The sequence below is a fragment of the Eublepharis macularius genome, chromosome 1, assembly GCF_028583425.1.
Source record: "Eublepharis macularius isolate TG4126 chromosome 1, MPM_Emac_v1.0, whole genome shotgun sequence".
In the NCBI taxonomy this organism is placed as follows: domain Eukaryota; kingdom Metazoa; phylum Chordata; class Lepidosauria; order Squamata; family Eublepharidae; genus Eublepharis; species Eublepharis macularius.
In genome coordinates, this window is record NC_072790.1 from 115,213,053 (window position 1) to 115,234,624 (window position 21,572).

The window sequence follows — 21,572 nt, forward strand, 5'->3', positions numbered from 1 at the left end:
AAGTAAAAAATCCTTTCCATTACATTCAAGTGCCACAGACTTGGAAAAACTCCAAGCCTTACAGTCTCCCCAAAGTCTTTTTAATTAAAAAATAATCCTCATAGGTAGTACTTATGTTCAATCTTTTGAGCATATTTTCTTCATCATACAGCCTCGGCAGTTTTTCAGCTTAATGGAAAATTCCAGAGTTCTAAAGCCAGTGCAGAACCACCTAACCAAGTCATTCAGCTGTGATTTAGGAGTTTGTAGGATTTTATCTGCATGTTCTAGAACCTGAGAACTCTCCTCCTGAATGTCAAATGCAAGCTTCTGCCTCACAGCAAGTAGGCCTGCATTTTTCACACCATCTCTTATGTCAAAATTTCCAGTCTTCCCCTTCTTCAAAACAGCAACATTTTAAAAAAAAATTATTGTAGACAGCTCTGGCAACTTTCAAGCAATATTACCAATGGTATGAGTTTCAAACACTCAAAAAATGCCATGGCTTGAAAAGGCCTGGAGCACATTGGTGAAAATGTTGTTTGACAGATGGCATATTGTCCATAGTTTTTAGAACAACCATCTGTGGCAAATGTTTACACTAATGACCATAAGATCCACCTCCCCACCCCCGGCCCAAGTTTCTATTGAATTGGGGCCTGTACACCTCCGTCTTTGCCACTGATTTTTTTAACCATTTTTTCCTGTTCAAAAAAATAAACCTCTCATTCTTTAACTGGAAGTTCTCAAAAAGCCTATTGAAAGAAAAGGCACCTTAATGAACCAGTAGTACCACTCTGGTTATGGAAGTGGGAAGTGTTAGCACCTGATGTAAAATGATGGCAAGTACTTTTTTTAGTACAAGAATCTCCATTTTTAGATGTAGTACCAAACCAGATAATGCCCATTACAATTAAACACAATTGAGAGTATGGTCAAGTATAGGGATGAACCAATATGCATTTTTTTATCCATCCATTGCCTTTGGAAACTTTCCTGTTCATTGTTTACTTTTAAGCCATTTAACACCATTTCTGCAACATGTATATGCCATTTATAAGCAATTGATGCAAAACCAACAAAACATTTTGGTGGCAGTATTTCCATTGCATTTATGACTAGGAAAGGACAACCTCAATTTCATCCTGACTGTTAGGGTTGCCAAGTGCCTGGAGAAATGTCCTGTTCCTTTAATAAAGGCTTAATGAGATGTTATTTACTAGGTGATGATACATACCTCCATGCCCTGAAAAGCTTTGGTTCCCTGTTTCCAGACAAGCCATTTTAATTCAGGTCTGCTGGAAAGCCTACTGTCTGTAGAAACCATAAAAGAATCATGTTCTTTTGAACTGTTATGTGTGATAGCCCACCTTCTAGGCCGTTTCCAAATGTCGTTATAGACAAGGCCCGCCCATGGAACTCTAGCGGCTTTTCCTCAGGCTTCCTCACCTCTACGTTTGCAAAATGTATGCATACTGTTTTGTTACTACCTTTTCTACATGTTTACTGGGAAAGCAGTTTCTCTAATGTTTTCTTCTGCTGCGGGCTGACAGAGTGGCTTTTTTCTGTTCTTTGGCATATGAACGCTTAAAGCGCTCTGAAGAATCCTCCTATCTCTGCCTAGTTCCTCCTCCAAAAGTCATTCCCTTTCAGTTCAGCGGCAAAAGCCTCCTTGCAAAATGAGCTGACTGCAATCCTGCATGTGCCAAGTTAAAAAAAAAAAAATGAAAGAGAGGTGGGGAATTTCAGGCTACAATTAGGAAAGTGCCTGACCTCCCCTCCAAAACCGTTTTTGTTAGGGACTGTTTAGAGGCTGTCCTGCGACCTCACAGCACAAGGTAAGTGCTTATGGGGAGTGTGTGTGGAGGATGAGTTGTTGGAGTAACTCAGCAAAATACACTCCTAAAGCAGAAAAAAGGCAGGAATGACAGGCTGTTGAATGGCCCTAGTTTTGCTGTGTGACAGAAACTGCAAAAACAGAACATCTGCCTAGCAACAGGTAGGTCTCATTTATGGCTAGGTTTGGTAGATCACAAAGTCATGTATCTCATTGCCTGTGCCAGCTTTCATTTCACTCATATAACCTTTCATTTCCCAGCTCCTTTTGTTGTCATTCTCAAATGTGTTTTCCCCGTCTTAAATTAGATCTAAGCTTATCATGTGACTGGATGGAACAAGAACTGTAGTTGCTAACTAATTTGAACTTTGGAGAACTCAAGTAAAAATAGGTGACGAAGTGGGTTTTTCCTTCCAGAAGTAACATAGGAAAAGGAAATAAAATACATAAAAAAGAAAACCACATCAACTTAACAAACATTCATAGACTTGAGTGGAACTTGCCATGGAAACCTTACTTGAAACACCTCATAGCACATAGAGTTCTCTCTAGCCGATTCCCACAAAAAGTACTAGTGAACAAATATTTATTTCCCAAATTTGAGTCACATTGCATAATATCAATATTTTGTATGTTACTTATTGCAGAGTATTAAAATTTCAGCATCCTAGATTTCAGGATTCACTTAATATAAGCATGCACTGTATTCCATATGGATTTAAAAATGATTGCTATATGCATTTTGAGGGGGGACATGATTGCTCTCTTTAAATATTTGAAAGGCTGTCATTTGGAGGAGGGCAAAGAGCTGTTCCAGTTGGCAGCAGAGGGTAGGACGCGAAGCAATGGGCTAAAACTACATGCACCAAGGTACCGGCTGGATATTAGGAAAAACTTTTTCACGGTCAGAGTAGTTCAAAAGTGGAATCAGCTGCCTAGGGAGGTGGTGAGCTCCCCTTCACTGGCAGTTTTCAAGAAGAGGCTGGATGAATACTTGTCAGAGATGCTTTAGGCTGATCCTGCACTGGGCAGGGGGTTGGACTAGATAGTCTGTATGGCCCCTTCCAACTCTATGATTCTATGATTCTATGATTTTGTTGATTATGAATAAATCCTGAAACTTAACCCCCCCCTCAAATGGAGGAGCTACTGGTGGGGGGAAGGTTTGACCCAAGAATGGGGGTAGCTTTTGTTTTGGATGGGGTTGCACTCCCCCTAAAGGAACAGGTCCATAAACTGGATACACTGCTAGATCCAGGACTCCTGTTGAATACATAGTTGGCAGTGGTGGCCAGGGGCATATTTCACCAGCTTGAGCTGGTGAGCCTGCTGCAACCCTTCCTGAGCAGGAAAAATCTTGCCACTGTGGTGCATGTCCTGGTAAGATCCAGATTGGATTACTGCAATGAGTACTATGTGTGGCTGCCCTTGAAGACTGTCCAAAAGCAGCAATTGTCCAAAAGCAGAATACTGTGGCGAGGGTGTTGACTGGAGTGAATCATAGACACCATATCACTCCAGTCTTGTTCCATCTATACTGGCTCCCAATTTGCTTCTGGATGCAATTCAAAGTGCTGGTATTGTCCTTTAAAGCCCTATAGGGCTTTGGACCAGCATATCTTAAGGCCCACCTTCTCCTTTATGAACCTGCTTATCCGTTTTGGTCATCTCTTTGCTCTGCTATCTGCATCTAGATGGGTGGCAACTCAAGAAAGGGCCTTCTTGGTTGTGGTGCCAAAACTTTGGAACTCTCTCCCCAGGGAGATTCATCTGTCTTTCTCTGTCATTGAACAGATGCCACTGACAGTGCATATGTAAAAAGCAGGCAACACAATCTAGCTGATGTTAATAGTTTAAAGGATACATCCAACTGCTCAGGCACAGAGAGGGAATGAAATGCAAGTGTTCTTGTGCTTTATAAAACAATTGATGTGTGGCATCAAAGAATTTCAAGCAAACAAGGTAAGTTCATGGGGAAGTTGTATTTATGTCAAAGTTCATAGCATACCTCCAAAAATGTCAGATGGGGATCATCATATTTCAAAGGGGGCAGCACTCTGCTCCTTTATGAGCGCGATTTCTGAATCATGCTGGAAAGACACTACACTTCCAGGTGTTTAGTGAACATTTAGCGCAATGCTGGGACGTGCCGCAGGTGTGTGGATTCAGCCCATTTCAGCAGGGACAGTGTTTTCCACCAATGCAGTAGTGTCCTCCTCAGAGCTTTTAACAAGATGGAAGACCATTTTCCCAGCACCCCAAATATGACATAAAACAATAAGGACATCAAAATCATGTGTAGGTTCAACTGGATTTGTTTGTTTATTTTAAATTCATTTTAATTTATTTAAATGGCTGACTTATGTCTGAGCTTATTTAACTAAGCTGCCCCTTTTGAGGGTGGGCTGTGCTAAGCAACGGCTCCGGGTGCCCATCTGGAAGGTTTACTCTGGCTTCAAACTTGGCAGGTGATTATTGCTGGTGTGACAGATTCAGCTTAAAATTCCTGGGATTGCTAGGTACTGCAACCAGTGGGAGGCCAGTGGATGACTGAAACAGCAGCGAGAAGGGAAGGATGATTGACAGGTCCCTTCGCCTTTCTCTGGCTAGACTGAAATAGCAGTTAGTATTAGAATGATTTGCTGACAGTGTTAACAGAAGGAGGGGTTTACAGTTGGAACAAATGGATGAGTAGGGAGTTGGAGCCTGGCATCTGACCAAAGAGGGTTGGCCAGAGAGTTCTCTGTGTGAGGAAGAAAGAGAGAAGTTTATCCTTCCAGGAAAAAAAACATTAAGTTTTGAAGCACTTTTAGTCCTTGGACTAAAGTGGAACAGACAGCACCTAATTTTGTTGAGACACAAGAGATCTGGGAACTTGTAGTGGGCCAGGAAAGTGGGTAGAAAGGGAAGTGGGTAGAAAGGAAAATGGGTCTCTCTTTCGGCCAAAGGACAAGGAGAGTATAGCTTTGGTGTAACTATAATTCCTTCCCAGTATCTGAAAAGGATTTTGACTCAGTGGAGTACCCTGAGGTCTGCAGAAAAAGGGAAGACGTGCTGTGCATGTGCAAAATCAGAGCACCTAACAAGTGAAAGAATGTCAAATAAACTGTGGAGATTTTAAGTCTGCTAACACCAACCTCTTTCATCCAAGTCAGCAACTTAATAAACCATACCAAGTGTTTTGTGCCCCGCACTAGTGAAGTAATCTGTGCAAAAACCTCTTAGTTACTTCAAGTTTTGAATACGTGCCTACATTCCTACCTATCTAACCTACGTTTCCACACACATTAAATAATCCACTTTCAATACGCTTTAGTGCACATTTGTAACAGATTTTCCATGTGTGGAACAAAAAATCCACTTCTAAAGGATAACTAAAGTGCATTGAAAGTGCATTATTCAATGTGTGTGGAAACGGCCTGTAAATAAACTTCCTCTTTCCTTTTAAAACTCCAAAAGCCTTGTGTGCCAACTTCTTTTTTTAAGGGAAACGCAAACCTCTGATCTTCCCTCTAATTAGACTTGGCTGGGTAACATCACAATGTAAACGTTAAGGGTGGGATAATAAAGAAAGTTGAAGCTACAAACACAGCCATACTACTAAAGGCTTCCCAGCCTAGTAAACAGCTTCATATGCTTTAAGAGGAGAATTTTACCTCAGAGTAGGTGAATGGTCAGCCCAAGCTTGAATTAGCCAAGGGTTTGTGACAGCCGGCCTTGCTTTTCCCAGCCTGCTCAGCCTATCTGTGCTGGAGGTGTCCACCTTAATTGATTTTCCTGATGGGCTGCAAAGCACCTACCATGTTTAAGAGATGCCATTTAACACCCAGGTAATTCCTTCAGAGTGTTACTCAGCCACCCGGCATACACTAGCCTATTCCAAAGACACCACTATCACCGTGCTACCACTGGGTATTTGCTGCAGCCAAAATATCTGCCAGAGTGAGTGTGAAGGTATGCTACTAACTCCTGCCACCACCTCAATTGGCTGAGGCCCCTTAGCCCACCACACTGTCTTGTGTCTCATTTTCATTGATGTGAGGCTGGGCTAACTGAATCCCTGGCACTAATTCTGTGAATCTCCTTTCTTTCTGGAATGCGTTCAGTCCTTTTCACAGATCACTTCCTTTTTTCTCCTAAAAGGAGAAATACCACAGCTAAACACACAAATCTTCTTGCATCAGTCATCATATAAGGAGTACCATAAATTACTACTTCTGCTCATACTCCCAAATTTTAAAAAAATCCTGGAAGACACTAATAGGCAGGCAGTTCATACAACATAGCAATAACCAGTTGGAACACCAAATGGTGCATGCTGGTTTGTTCCCAGCCAGACAGTTCTAATGTGGAGGCACTGCTTCTGTGATGTGTGAATGACTGATGAACATTTTATATTTTGTTAAATTGTACACTTCTACGAAATTGTGGATCTTGAAAGAGGAATACTAATTTGAATTATGAAATCCCACTGATACTCAAGGACACGTGTCTGTTTTCCTTCATAAAGATTCATTCAATGTAAGGAAAATGTCCTATGTGAAGCAATGCCAAGATGCTATTCAGACTTAGAACATAAACCCTGGTTGAACAGATAACAGTATTTCTTAACTAACAGTTTACATGTCACTCATCTCATATAAAACGTTAGACACCCTAAGCAAAATTCCTATATGAATAGGGACAGATGAGAGATGTTCTATAGTTACCAGCAAATAGCATGTACATTTCAATAGAAATGCTGGCATCTCCCCTCATTTTGATGGCTTAATGTTTAATGCATGCATAAACACAAATGCTAAGAGCAACAAATGACTCAGCTAGGAATATATCTGGTTTTGTATCTTCTTTTTAAGCATCTTTACAGTGCAGACTTGACTGAACAGGGTAACTCTGCAAAGTATCTGACACTGTTATTTCATACAATGTTAGGATGTTAAAATAATTTAAATACAAGTATTTCTATAACCAACATTTCTAAATCATTTGTAACCATCAAACTGATTAAGTCCTACTCTACTTGGTTTCAAAAAAGCTAGTTAGAGCGGTTTACAGTGCAACCCTATGCTCCAGTCTAAGCCTATTGATTTTAATGAGTTTATATTGGAGTAACTGCATAAAATTCCACTGTTGACAGCTTCTCACATTAGCCACCAAGTCTGAGCAGGTTCTTTACAGAGCAGCATATAATTTTTTAAATATATATATAAATAACCACCTGGGTTTGTTACATTATGACAAGCTGGCAACCAAACTAATAAGTGCGTGCCCTATGAATTGTCCAAACACTTCCTTCTTTTCCCAGTTGTATCTAATACTATGCCCACTGTTTAACAGAATGTAATTTTTTTAAAAAAAGTTTTCCACATTTTTGGAGACTTTTGTTGTTATCCTGTCTTGCATTCACCAAGGTCATCATATCAAAAAATCTGAATATTCGGTCCACTGTGATCTGCGTAAGTTGTTTTAACAGTCCTGTACCAACCGCAAACACTGGCCTTTCTCTTTCCTGTGTCACGATGAAGCTTCTCCCTTTACCCAAGCTACCTTGGCAAGTTGCCATGGGTAGCAGTCTCACCACCTTGACTGGGTCATATTTATTAACGCCGTCTGGATAAACACGGCTGATCAGAAGCAGTCTGTGTATCACACTCAGCTTTTCCCCTTCTTCAGAAACTCTGGCCATAGGAGCCAACTGTCCTGTTTGTCAACGCAGCCTCAGCAAAGCTGTGTATGAGGAACTGGAGTCACTGGGTGAACATAAGCTCACTAAGTAAGCTTTTTGTGAATTTTAATAGTCCCAAAGAAATAACGTTCCCAATTTAAAATAATTAGCATGCTAAGACTTAGTACATACACAAACTTTGCTTCTGCAGTCAGTGCAAATTTGTGATGCCCTTCTTGAGTTGTGGGATGTACTTTGCCAGAGAAAGTGAGGCAGCCTGTTTTTGCAGTTGTTTGGGATGTATCTCTTGTAAGCCAATCCCTTTTGATCCCTTATGACCAGTACCGACCACTGCCGCTTAAAAACAGAAAAATTAACCTTTTTAAATTCATGTTACAGTAAAAACTCTACAACCTGAGCTTTGGTAGCTCAAAATTGTCTGCCAGTTGAACTTCCTGTCACCCCTGTACCTTCCTTAGATTGAACAGAAATATGTTTAAATGCTTCTGAAAGGGGCTCAGATTCAGGCTTCAGGGAATTCTCAGGGAAGAGAATTCTAAATTAGCAGGGCAAAATCAAGGATGTTTAACTCTACCGAGTGGACATGATTCACAGGGCCAAGCTACACATGACGAATGACACTTGAACGGCAAGTGGATTGAGTGGAGGGCAAGTGAACAGGGAGAAATACACTTGCCATTCAAGTGTCATTCGTCATGTGTAGCTTGGCCCACAGATGATATTGTTAACAGGATGCTTTGTTTCTGTTTTGGAGACTGTCACGGGCTATAAGGAAAAAAGCCATATTTTAGAAATGTTGGATACTAACCAACTCAAGATAATCTAAGTAGGTCATCCATTAAAGCTGTTGAACCTAACTAATAAAGAAGCTCATTTTTGTGTGAGAGAGGGCTGTTCTTAAAAATCCATTATGCAAATATCCCCCGAACAGTGCTGGAAATATTTAATAATTTATTTCATTTTCATCACCTTTCTCCCAAAGTGGTTTACATTATTCTCCTCTCTTCCAAATCAAGGCTGGACCTAGGCAAAAACCAGACTACAGACTGGGAGGACTTTTGACAACCCACTGACAAATTTCTGCCTCCCATCCTTTTCTGTTAATTGTCCCCTGCCTTTTGTAAGAAACAAAAATCCAGAGGTATAATTGTTGACTGCATCATAAATTTGCACAGTCTCTTTCTATCGTTTTGTCAGAATATGCTTTATTTGAACCCAGTAATCTAAGAAAGAAACACTAGTTATGTCTCACATTTGAAAATAACCAAATGAAAGGGATTCCCTTCATTCTCACTTTTTATCCTATACAGACTTGATGCCATTTCTTGGTGTGGCATAAAGTGAAAATTACACCGACATTTCCCAGAATTGGAGTATTAAGTAACTGTATGTATTCACTGAGTCAGCAAAACTTCTCTGGGAAACCGTCTCTGTGTTGTTTGTCTTCCTGTCTCTGTGCTAAAAAGCCCTCTAACTTGCATTTCTTTGTTTATAGTTGTGTCTTAAAGCACATAACAGAGTACCTAAACTGAGGAGTTTTCTGTGAGTGCAGCTTTATGTTATACCTTTTCTAGACATGATGTAGAATGTAGAATTTTAGGATTTGATAAAATGATTGCTTACACCCATCCACTATCTCTATGAGAGCCAGTAACTTTTGTTTTAGTCTGGCTCTGTGAAATTTGAGTGGCCTCTTGAGAAAGAGGATGCTGCCTCTTAGCCTGCTTGGATACTGGGTTCTTGGAAGTAGCATTCTACAAATGTAGACATAAACATGCGGATCTTTAAAATCAGTAATTTGGTTTATCTTTTAAGAGGAACCCAGGCAATGGTGCTTCTGTGAATTATCCTTATTGAATTTATATTACCTTAAGCTACAAACCTTGTGTAGTGCGAATAAGTAAATTTGGACGAAATTAGGCAGCCTAATTTTTTTAAATTACATTTTACCAGTTCCTCTGTACCAATGTACTCTTGATCCTCAAATCTATATTTCATTCTGCTCAGCAGATGTCTAGATTTCACTGAGATGGTAAATCTGTCTGGGCTGTACCACTTCATACTGCAAATGGGTGTTCACATGACAGAATGCTCCTCCATTAAAAAGGGCTTATCTACACAGGTCTTTTGTCAGTTCTATTCCCATACTGCTTTGGGCTTATCCTCTGATTTCTGCATACATTTTTGTGCCTTTAATTTTTATTTCTCCCCACCCCTGCCCCCGGTTTTTGGTTTTTTCCAATCCTTTGAGACCACTTTTACCCCAACTGGTTTTTGGAAGCCGACACTGAGCTGCCTTTTTTCTCATGTGTAATATTACTTTTGGTTTTCTTTGTCCTTCTCATTCCTACCCACCACTATGTGATGATTGAACTATCTGTGATACAGTGATACAATAGTGATACAGTTTTGTATCACTACTGCTCCAGGCTCGATCCCCATAAGGGTTGCTTTGTCCCACCGGTGTCAACTTCTATCTCCTTGCTCTGAGTCAGCCAGATCAGGTGAGGCACTCTGATTTGGACAAGAGTCTGCAATTTGGTATTGATATACTGAATGTCAGGGTTCATTTTGAGGAGGAACGCAGTTCCAGTAGTTCTCCAAAGAGGTTGTATGTCAGGTGGCCCTGCCCACCTGATTTTCAGCCATTTGGGGCCCATTGAGGCCTGGATTGGGGCCAAAATGGTCAGGATTGGAGCCAAAACAGCCAGGATTAGTCCTGAAATGGCCCAGATCAGGCCTCTGATGGGTGGTGGATCACTCTCCCACTCAGCAGCAGCCCAATCCTGACCATTTGGGGCCCTTTTTTGGCCATTTTCAGCCCCTTTTTGCCATTTTGGGCCCAATTTCGGCCCTGAATGGCCAGGATTGGGTCCAAAACAGTCAGGATAGGTGATGTCAGGGGGTGTGGCATACTCAAACCACTTATGCTAATGACACACTTCCGGTGATGTCAAGGGGTGTGGCATACGCTAAGGAGTTATGCTAATGAGTTATGCTAATGAGTTCCTGCCACTCTTTTTCTATGAAATGGCCCCTGTTGAACGTATATGAGGATAATGCCTAAACCAGCTGTATCTGGCTATATCAAATCAAATTAGAGAATCCCAAGTAAAACTGAGGTACTGAGTACCGGATAAAACCTGTTTTTGTTACTTTGTTTTATCCTGAAATTGCAGAGCTGCTTCTCCAAGCTGTTTTTGGTACTTGTTTCAGGGGGAGTAAGTGAGTTAGTGGCCAATGGATGTGAATTGGGGAGACAGGTTTTTTCTGGTTGTGTTAGTTTAAAGGCAAGAGTTGCTTGCTTTGCAGCTTGCTAGCACTCATATATTATTAAGAACCATTCTTGGAGTTGCTTAAGCTTGCTGTTTATTTACTTGTTGCTTCTTGTGGGGGAATGTTGCTTAAGCAGTTGTTTGCTGTTTATTTATTTGTTACAGTGTCCTTGCTTCAGTTTGGTTTTGGTGGGATTCTCTGATTTGATGCTGGTTGCATTGCTTCAGTTGGGGTGGGACATTGGTCCTATTATTAAGATTCTTGTGGGATTCTCCAGTTTGACATTGGTTATGGGGTGATTCTCTGGTTTGAAGTTGGATTCCTTTCTTTAGTTTGGTTCAGCTTGCACTGAGAGTGGGATTTGCATTTTGGGATTGAAAATTTGGTGGAGTTTGCTTGACCACCCCCTCCCAAATAGTTTCTCCCATAGGGGATAATTGCCAAATATATTCACGATTGTCTAATAAAACTGAATCCAAATACAGAATTTGACCCAAATATCAGAAATACAAAGGCCATATCTATGGTATTCCTCATATCTGGATCCTAATCGTACCAGTTTTTCCCCCTGCACACATCTAGTTTGGATTGCTGGGGTGGGGATTAGGGATGGGTGGCTGCTCCTTTTTTAGGCTTCTCAATGCAAAGACAAGCAGTGTGTTCATTTTTTAACTTGATTTTTTTAAAGCAGCCTTTACATTGATATATTGATATAAGCATGCACAAAAAATAAAAAGGGGGTGTTATAATGCCACTAATGACACCAACAATGATGGCATCACCCTCACGTGGAAATCCTCATCATTTAAAGCATGTGAGGAAGAAAATAAACCATCTTCACAACTGTAAAAATACAAAGGGAGGGCGGTCAAGTGGAAGAACCATGCCTAAACAGGTTCTAATGTTTGTGGATCAACTGCTAAGAAAATAAGGAAGTAAAGGTGGTGGGAATCTTAGGGGGAAGTGATCATGCCCCCTAGAATTCCTTTTGCTGCAAGATACCAATGGAGTTTTACACCAAACTCGCAGATTAGATTTTAGTAGAGCAAACTTTAATAAACTTAGAGATGTGATCAGAGCTATTCCATGGACAAGAATGTTGAAAGGAACAGGAGCAAGTGAAGGGTGGGCTGTCCTAAAAGAAGAGCTGTTGCAGGCTCAAGCTATCACCATTCCAGCAGGATGGAAATGCAGTGGAGGATCTAACAAGAGATGTTCCAGAAATGAAGGGAAGAGGAACATCTGCTTCACTTGTATGTGTGTGTGTGTGTGTGTGTGAGAAAGCAGGTTTCTACTTTGCCCTTGTTGTACAAAGGCCATAATTCATTACATTGTTTGTTTACAGCATTTATGTACTGCCTTTGTGCCCATTCAGGCTATCAATCAGAAAATAAAATCATAAGACTATTTTTCTGAGATTCTTACTATGGAATTTTGCATACTTTATTTCTTATGAATAAATGGAAGCGTATTTTCACAAATCTGCATGTGAATATGCTGTATCAACCACAGTATCAACACAGTATCTATTGATTTTAAAAATGTTTCACTTCCTGTTTCAGTATTGCATTAACCACATTCTGAAAAGACATGTTCTTAGCATTAACTCCATGAAATATCCTCCCAATGAGATTTCTTTCAGCAGAAACCAGTGCCACCAGAGGGCCTCCTAAAACTAGTCTTTATTTTGGTTTACAGTAATACAGCACAGCCTCACAGAAGCTTGCAGATCACTTCCTCCTCAAACTGTAAACTTCCATTAATCACGTTAATTTATGCAACATTTAAGATGTTGCATAAGAGCCCCGGATATAGGTTGAGCAATCGTTGAGCAATCGTTCACAACAGAAGATCTAGGCAGAGCAACCGCTTTCTACAGAACTATTTCCCTTGCGACCATAAGGTGGCAGCATCTACTCATAATTCCTAGCTACTGATGAAGGTTAAAAATTTGCACAATTTTTGGTACGCTCCGGGAAAGTTTTCATCAGGGGAAATTAGCTTGGAACTACACCACCTTCAGAAACTTTGTTTGGGAAATAAAGATGTGGGGCAGGGACAGTTCAGTGAAAAAAGAAGACAAGAGAAGGGTTTTTTTTAAAGATTTTAAAAAAGATTTTTTCATGTAATAATGAGGCACACAGTTGTCCACACTACATTGATTAGGATATGAAGTAAATCAGTGGTGCTTAAACTCTATCTGTTCACACGTTACAGTGAACACATGTTCACCCTGTTTGTAAGAGAGAGCTGACACATGTTGATTTTACAAATCAAACTGCAAAGCAGTACGTGGATAAATGTGGGGTTTACATTACATGTTCAGCGGTATGTTCATTGACTGTAACATGAGAATTACTCAATGCACATACAAAATACAATCAAGTGTACATGGTAAATGGATGGTACATGCATTCACTGTAACTTGTGAACAGGGCTTTTGTCACAGGGAACCCTAGTGTTCTTGGAACCACTTATCAAGTGTTCCTCGATACTTAATTACAAAGGTGGACTTCTGGGCGTCTGTGCTTCCTAGGTGCACATGGACTCCATTAAAATCGGAATAAACAGGCACAGATACAGCACTTTTCCTTGAGCTGACATCATCCCAGGAAGCTGCTGCTTGCCCCATTGGGGAAAGTTACAGGTACAGATGGCTACACATAAGTTTTCATAATGGGGCAAATAACTACTCCCTGTGGCCATTCTGGATTAGGAAAACAGTGTGAGGACAGTGGTAGGTCTGCTAGAATTTACACCAAAGGGGCCTGGGGAAAGAGGAAAACCATGGACTAACTAAATATAGCAACATTCTATTACACTGGCAAAAAATAGCAAAGCACTCTCTCATATGCAGTTACATGTAGGTTTGCCAATTTCAGCTTGGTCTATCTCTGGAGATTTGGAGGAGTGCTCTTTGGGGAGGAGAGAGAGCTCATTGGGGATGTGATGCCATAGAGTCTACCCTGATCTCTGTAATCTGGAGATCAATTGGAGATCAACAGTCATTCAAAGAGAACTCCAGGCCCCACCTAGAAGTTGGTAACTAGTCACATAGGAAGTATACAGATTGCAAAACACTGGAAAGCAACTTAAATGCTCCGTCTCAAAGAAAACAGAACTAGTTCAAGCAAAGAGATGTTGGATGGATGTTGCTGACATGCCTCCCCAAAGTAGCAATGATTGATGGAACAATGTGGGATTAAAGACCTTGTCGGGAAAAATCTCTTCTGTTACAAGACTTGTTCTATTTTTCTGACTGGAAATGTTACCTTTCAGCTTCATTCTTTCCTGAACCTCTTATCCACCCTGCTGAAAATGAATTTCTTGACATTTTAAAACCAGATAGGAGCAACCTGGATAGGTCAGGCAAGCCCAATTTCTTCAAATTTCAGAAACTGAGCAGGGCTAATTTTGGTTAGTACTTGGATAGGAGACCTCCAAAGAAGACTAGGGTTGCAGAGCCTGGTAATAACAAATTACTTCTGTCAGTCTCTTGCCTTGAAAACTCCAGTAGGGGTCTCCATAAATCAGCTACAATTTGAGGGCACTTCCCACCACCACTGGAGGTTCTGGAATACCAAACAGTAAGTTAATGCTGTTGTTTTCCCTCTTCTTTTTGTTATAACAACTTCCATAACAAACTGGGTTCGGGCATTTTTGAAATTAATTTGCTAATAAGCAAATACACATCCCTATTAAAGGTTATCTCTTATCCTATAAGACAACTTCAATACACTGTAGTGTAGCCCAGTACTTCAAATACGCATTGGGCATAACCCATATTTTTGAATTTATATTAGTATTGTATTTCCAACTGGATAGCATTAATTTTTGCTTCTTCTTCCTAGCATATCAAGAGTGCAACTTAATACCAGCTACCACACTCTGCGTCCATCAAAATCAACCAAGCATCCAACACAAGATTCAGACAGATAGAGGCCTCATGGGCCTGGCCTAGATCCCATTCCCCTTTCTCACTTTTAAATATCCAGCCTGGGGAAGAGTTCTGGAGAACATGCAAGCTTGCACAATGTGGTGTGTTATTTTGGTCTGTGTTAATAAATGGTATTGCATGTTTTCAGGTATTGGACTTTGCTATGGACCAATATCGCTATCTCTCCCTCCACCCCTACTTTGAGAATATAAGAAAAGCATCACAAATTCATTAGTCTTTTTTTAAAAATAGAAATTGTCTGTGTACTTGCAGCACATCCTTTCATCTTTGGGGTATTTAAAAATGTATATCAGCAGATATGATCAGTCTCTCATATTCCAGGATCACCACCGTTCTCCCCCAAACTCAACCACTGCAGTCATCAGACCTTTTCTTTCCTATATGTAGTAGCACAATGTGCAGCCATACATGATACTATAATTTGCAACCTGCCAACAATCCATGTTTTCCATTACGGCTCTTCAGGTATGCCCTTAACATGATTATATAACTGTTTTGGGGGCCTAATTAGAGGATATTTTTGAGGAAATAACTTTTACTCAGACCACTCAATTCTCCCTCCCCCTCAATTCCTACTCAGGAAGAATCCCCTTAGAGTATTTTATTGATAGTTTCATGTTTGTAAAACCACTAAAGTCATCATTCTCACAAAATGGCAAGTCAGGCTGTACTTAGAAAATTAGGACTGAGGAACCATTTTTTCCTTCAAATCTGGTAACAGATTTTTTTCCCCATTCTGAAACAATTACAGTGGAAGTGCTGGTTCTGAGCCTAAGTGCAGAGAAGACAGATTATGTCATAGTTTTATAAAAATATCTCCAACAGATCATGTGTGTCAGAAATAAATGCCATCCTGCAGACAAAGGATGGTTGTTCTACTTGGTTACCCAGTGCTTGAGAGCGCAAGTCTGGGAGAGCTGCACAATAGGTATTCATTAGGTCAGATGGCAAAACTGGGAAATTGTTCATCATAAATGAGGCACATGACGGCAGGAAGAAAAAGTTCAGTAACGGACAATACACCTGGAAGAAAGATTCTGAAGTCTTAAATAATATCCTGAGATGATGGAGTTTCCAGTGATTCTCCCCATTTTTAGTTGCCCCAATGTAATTGAGTAAATTATAGGAGACGTTCTCCTGCTGTGCACTAGAACTGCTATGTCACCTCAATATGTTTATGATGTTATGTTAGCAAGGTGGATAAGAGTTACTACACGAGTGACAAATCTATCCGTTTTTTAATCACATCCTTCTGGCAAGGAGCTTGTGGTTTTCATTTATCCTTGCAACAACCTTGTGTAGCAAGCCTGAGAGAGAATGAGTGGCCCAAAGTCACTCAGGAGCATCATGGCGGAGCAGAGATTTGAAGCCAGATTCCAACCCTTTCCAGTCCCAGTCTACACTGGCCCTCATCCCCATATCCACTGTAACAGCACTGTGTCAACCGCTACAGAAACAGGAGTGGGATCTAACTGCAAAAGGCACAGTTATCCTACCAAAAATATCAATTGTTCATTGATAGATGGGAACTTTCTAATTTCTTTTTGAATACTGGAAATGTTTGCCTGAAACTACAACAAATATCATAGAAAAATAATGTGGTATTATTAAAAATAGATATTAAGAATCCTATCTACAAAGAAAAGTAAAATAATATTTGCATTATAGGACTAGAAAGACCATATAACTATATATAAGATTTCACAAGAGGGAAACCTTACTAAAAGGCTAATGGCAATATGGTAAATAAACTATCAATGGAGATGGGATGAACACTATTGGTGTGCATAATGGAAAAAAGAACCAAAAATACACACAGAAATCACTGGTTTGGCTAGTTAATGCAGCTTCCAGAATGCTGAACCAAATCTGAAAAACTAAATTGTAATGAGTTCCTCCCATCAAAAAGTTTGTGTGTTTTGGTTTGGTTTGTAATTTCCAGCAGCAGGCAGGCACTGGGCTTGATTCACAGGCCAGTAGCCTGTTTTCCTGAACAGCATTCACCAATCACATCCCAACAGGGCAGAGGCCTTATGTTATTAATTAACACTGCTGGCAGGAAGGGGGGATGAGACCAATGTGTGTAAGTGCAACACCCCACCCCCTCACTACCTGAGAAATGGCATTGTCTCCCTTTGCCAATCAGGTCCTTGCAAGGGGAGATCCCTCCCCTTCTATCACCTTTGGAACATTTGGAAGGGAGACTACAATCATAGGCTGCAATTTGAAAGGCACTTCCCTGGGAGTAAGCACTATTGAATAGCATGGGACTTACATCTGAACAGACTATTTTAGGATTGCTTCCATAGTTTTTCCAGGGCTCTCTGTTTTTCTGAGTCAAATGGTAAACATGTACCTACTCTGCCCTTTCAAAAACAATCCTGCCTGCACCCACAGTAAAAGGAAAACTTATGGAAAAAACATAGGTCTGTTTGGGCGGGGAGGAGGGAATTTAGACAATCATTCTGCCTGCTTGCACTTGGACAATGGAGAAGATTGGCAGTGGAAATGCCTCATTTTGCAGGAAGGATTTGGATTCACCCTTCATTGTGAGAACAAAACTACAAAGCATAAGAAAATATAGCTGCAACAAGCAACAGCAGAATGCAAAGGTGGTAAGTTATTGGTGCTATAGAAAAAGAAAAAAGTGAACATGAAGCAGGATTGTTTAAAATGTTACTGTTCTGGTGGGAGTGCTTTCCTACTTGGGAGCACCTTGCCGCTGCTGCCCCCCACCCCTGCCGCCCACACTCACCTTCTGTGGGTCCATTGTTGTGTGTATGCATTACTGTGCTTGAGGAAAAATTTAGTGGATCAATGGTTTAGACTAGGAGAGGGAATAACAGCTGATGCAGTTTTTAGTTAAGTGTTAAAACAGCTGCCCCAGAGCCTCACTTCCCCACCCTCCCTTGAAAATAGCAGCATGGGATGGTGGTACTGGTAGCGCAAAATACATTGCAATATCTAAAATTAAGTTTCTCACCTATTATGATTTAACTGTGCATTTATAACCACACAACTAATATCCTCCAATGGAAATTTCACACACAGGTTTGGAGTGCAATGTTAAGAAATTCCAATCTAAAAGAACAAATGGTATTTGATTTAATTCTCAGCAATGCTAAAGCTGCCTGTAGAATTAGGGATAACATATGTAAATGCAGACAGGAATCCGATAAACCATTTGTGTCCTGACAAAATTGTAGGAGCAGAATAAAAATAGAGCAAAATAATCTAATGAGCTGTTGTCACAGGGTCAGTTCTGTTCAGATTTCATAGAATTTCTCAGTTCACTGAATTTCTCAGTTGCCAGATTTGTGATATTTAAAAATGATCAGAAAATCTTGGACATTCCTAGTCAAATTGATAAGATGTTGCTATATCCTTTTTTGGTTGGTTAATATTAATTTCACAATGTTTTGTGTGAATTTGGCAGGTCCTAATAAAAGCTATTTATATTGATTTTGTTCCTGTTTTTTTTTATTTTGCACAGACCATGATGGCTGTTTGCAACTTTTTAATATTATTGCACAAACCAAAAGTAGTTGGGAAACACAATAATTTGGTATCTTAGCAGTTGAAGGAGAGTGCCTTCACCTTTTAATAGACATGCTGATTCATACTCTTTTCATCAGGTATAGGAGTTACAGAGTACAAAAAATAGCCTCAAATTTCCCATAATCCTAAATGTTGTGGTAACTCACAACTTACAATACAGAAGTCCACTTTCTTTCTCCCCAACAAATTGCCTTCACAGGGTTTCCAGGAAAGAGAGCAGAGGCCAGACTCTTATTTCCTAACCAAGTCTTTGCTTTTAAACATCTATGTATAAGAGGTAGAACTATGCCATGCAACCCCCACCCTCCATATTTTGAATTTGCCCACCACGCAGCTGTCAAAATCAAATAACTTCTTACTAAGAAAAAATAGTAGCATCCCTAGCCCTGACCTTTTCTGTTGGTTTAGTTGGTGTGTGCTCAGTGAAAATACTAGATGTGTGTACCGTCGTAGCCTGAGCTATGCAATAGGCATACAGACACCCATGAGCCAAGCTTTTCTCATGGAATGAATCTTCCCCCACTCTCCCTTCCTACTGCAGCCCCATCATGTTCCCTCAATACTTTGTGGGAATTGACACTGGAGAAGGAATATACAAAAAAAAAGGTGCAGATTCGTCTCCTTGGGGAAAAGGTGGTACCTTGTGTCTGCTGGCATTCTATGTAAATATCTTTCTGTAATAGGAAGGGATATGCGTAAAGAGATTCTCTGAACCCATTCTTGAATCCAAAACTGAATTACAATATCAACTATGCAAGCTTTATCCAATTTGACATTAGTGCTTAAGAATTGGCACGGAACAGTTTTGCATTATCTCACTCATACCTTGAAATGTCTCCCTGCAGGTAGGAAAAGCAAGCATGAACCTGAAGGAGGAAAAGAGTGGATTATTTATTATTGGTAACATTGGTTGAAATGGACAAGAAAAATGTAAAGAGAATCTCCCTGAAAGACAAGTCCTCTCAGTACTATTATGATTTTATTGATATTTTAACCTCTCTCTGAGAACTACTTCATCCCTTACTATAGCAGGGAGGCAGAGGGTCATCCTACGACTTCTATGCTCACAGGATGGAAAAACATAATAGTTTTTAAAATACTGTATGACAGAGGTATTGTTTTTCTTTATTCAATAATCCTAAATGTTGTGTATTTCTTTAATCAAAAAGGTTTTGCAGACACCACAAAGCACTCTAACATCCTGTGATTGTGGAATGAGTATCTGACCAGCCTTCTGAAAAGTTATCATCTATCTTTTGCTATATGCAGATAAGACTTTTTGTATTTTGACAACATATGCTCACCATCAAAGATGAGTAAAAGAGAACCATCTACTCCAAATACAGCATGAGCCATTCTCTATACTGCCCAAACCAGTGAGGACTGGTGCAGAGGGTATTAAATAATTTCATACGTTTGCACCAAATATTAACACATTGTGATTATTTATAGCACATTCAGAACTGATCACCTGGTTCCTTTCTGTTCTCTAGTATTTAAGGTATATCATTTGCCTGGTCATGCTTATGTCTATTTAGGATGACTGAACAGTGTTAATATAGTTAAGCCAGCCAAGCATACTCATTTTAACCTGAACAAAGTACCTTTTAAGTGCTGAAAGCTTGAGACTCCAACAGCAAAAACGATGAAAAAAATATACCCACGGGGACTGCACCTACCATCTACAGCAATGTAGCAAGTTAAGTATGTACCAGGATTGCCTTGGAGATAGCCAGTAACAAGGCTAGGAAAAAGAAGAAAAAATAAAGCAATCCTGAGCCTATGAACTGCAGTGAATACTAGAAATGGTTCTAGTTGGAGACTAGTTGGACTAGTTGGAGACTAGCAGTTGGAGACTGCTGTAGATTTCCTTGGTCCTGCATCAACTTTATTCATTTTTTTCTCAAGAGTATGGAAGCAATGAGTAAGAACATTGCTTCTACATATGAGAAACAAGACATTATACAGCTCTCATAAACTCATATGATGATTGTCTCACAAAAACCAGCATCGCCCATAGAGAGAGCTGCTTCTCCTTAACCTCAATTCAAAACCTCACTTAGCTTTAGACCCCCATAACAGTCCTTAGACAAGTCATCTTATTTCAGTCTCAGGATTCATTCACACATTACAAAGTTCCTATGGGAAACACACTGTCAACAGATGTGGTAATGGAGTTCCAGGCTTGTGCATGGACAAAGGAGCTTATGCCTCCACTCAGCACCATTTTCCTGACCTGAAATGATCTCTGTAGCCATTATTTGCCCTGTTGTGAAAACTTGCATGCACTGATGGCAACAAGTAAATTTCTCCAATGGGGAAAACAGTGGCTCTCCAGGATCATTTCAGATCAGGAAAATGGGGTGTGTGTCAGGGGGAGGGGCTTAAGTCTGCTCTTCCCATATGCCACATTGCCATTCTGAATTGGACCCCCATGCATCTAGGAACTTTTAACAAGTTTCCTTATTTAATGGCTCTTGTAAAGTCCAAATATAAAATCAGTACATTGAAAATGTAGATGCTACAAGAAACAATGAGCAAACACACACACAACTGAACTTAAAGTTTGCTCTCTGTTGTGAAAGTGTGCAAGGACACTAGAAATTAGACTTCATCTGCTAAGTCTTCCTACCTTGGTGTTGCACTCGGACCTGAAAGATCTCACTTTGGTTTTCCTTTTGAGTTTTGGCAATCTGTACCCCAATTTCCAGCTCTTCTTGTCCACTGCAAGTCTTGCTGGTAGTTCAGCATATGGACATTTGTTTCCATCTTCATTACCAGATTTGTAACTTTTGGACATTAGTAGTTTTTGTTACATAAACTAGCCTGTGCTCTAAAAACTGATTCTCGTAATGAATATATGATCTGGTTGACAAGACAGCACTGATCACTACAACAGCAGTCTATCTCAAAATATCATTTTCCTGGCTTCTCTTTATCTCATAACCATAACAGAATGGTTGATAGCAACAGTATCCATTTATTCAGATGTCAATAGGTTGACTGCCCAAGAAAGAGAAAGGCTTGCTAATATGGATTCCAACACAAGTCAACAGAGGCCGATGGCATAAACACACATTTATCAGTGAATGGAAAAGCATACCAGGTGGTCAGTCTCACCTATCCTTCAGTACACTAAGGCTCAGCAGCTTTTGTTTTTAGCAGTTCACAGGGCCATTCTTTTGCTATTAATATGAGGAACTCTGACAGAAAAAAAGAAGAAACAGAAAGAGGAAGTAGAAAGGGTGCAGTAATCTTTGACACTTTTGGACCCCAAT

At 40.1% G+C, this 21,572-nt stretch overlaps 1 protein-coding gene across 9 annotated transcripts in view; it reads right to left on the reverse strand.

The window, feature by feature from the left end:
* LOC129326929 (uncharacterized) overlaps nt 1-21,185 on the reverse strand; it is a 228,339-nt gene extending 207,154 nt beyond the window's left edge. For all 9 annotated transcript variants that reach the window (XR_008596770.1, XM_054975299.1, XM_054975290.1 and 6 more), the window contains exons 1-2: nt 20,927-21,185; nt 19,120-19,160 (exon numbers count right to left, since the gene is read on the reverse strand). Coding sequence is in view for 8 of the 9 variants with exons in the window: in XM_054975299.1 (XP_054831274.1) it covers nt 19,120-19,160; nt 20,927-21,094 (209 nt within the window). In the remaining variant the exon portion in view is untranslated. The remainder of the gene's footprint in view (nt 1-19,119; nt 19,161-20,926) is intronic.
* Nucleotides 21,186-21,572: the final 387 nt, after the last annotated feature.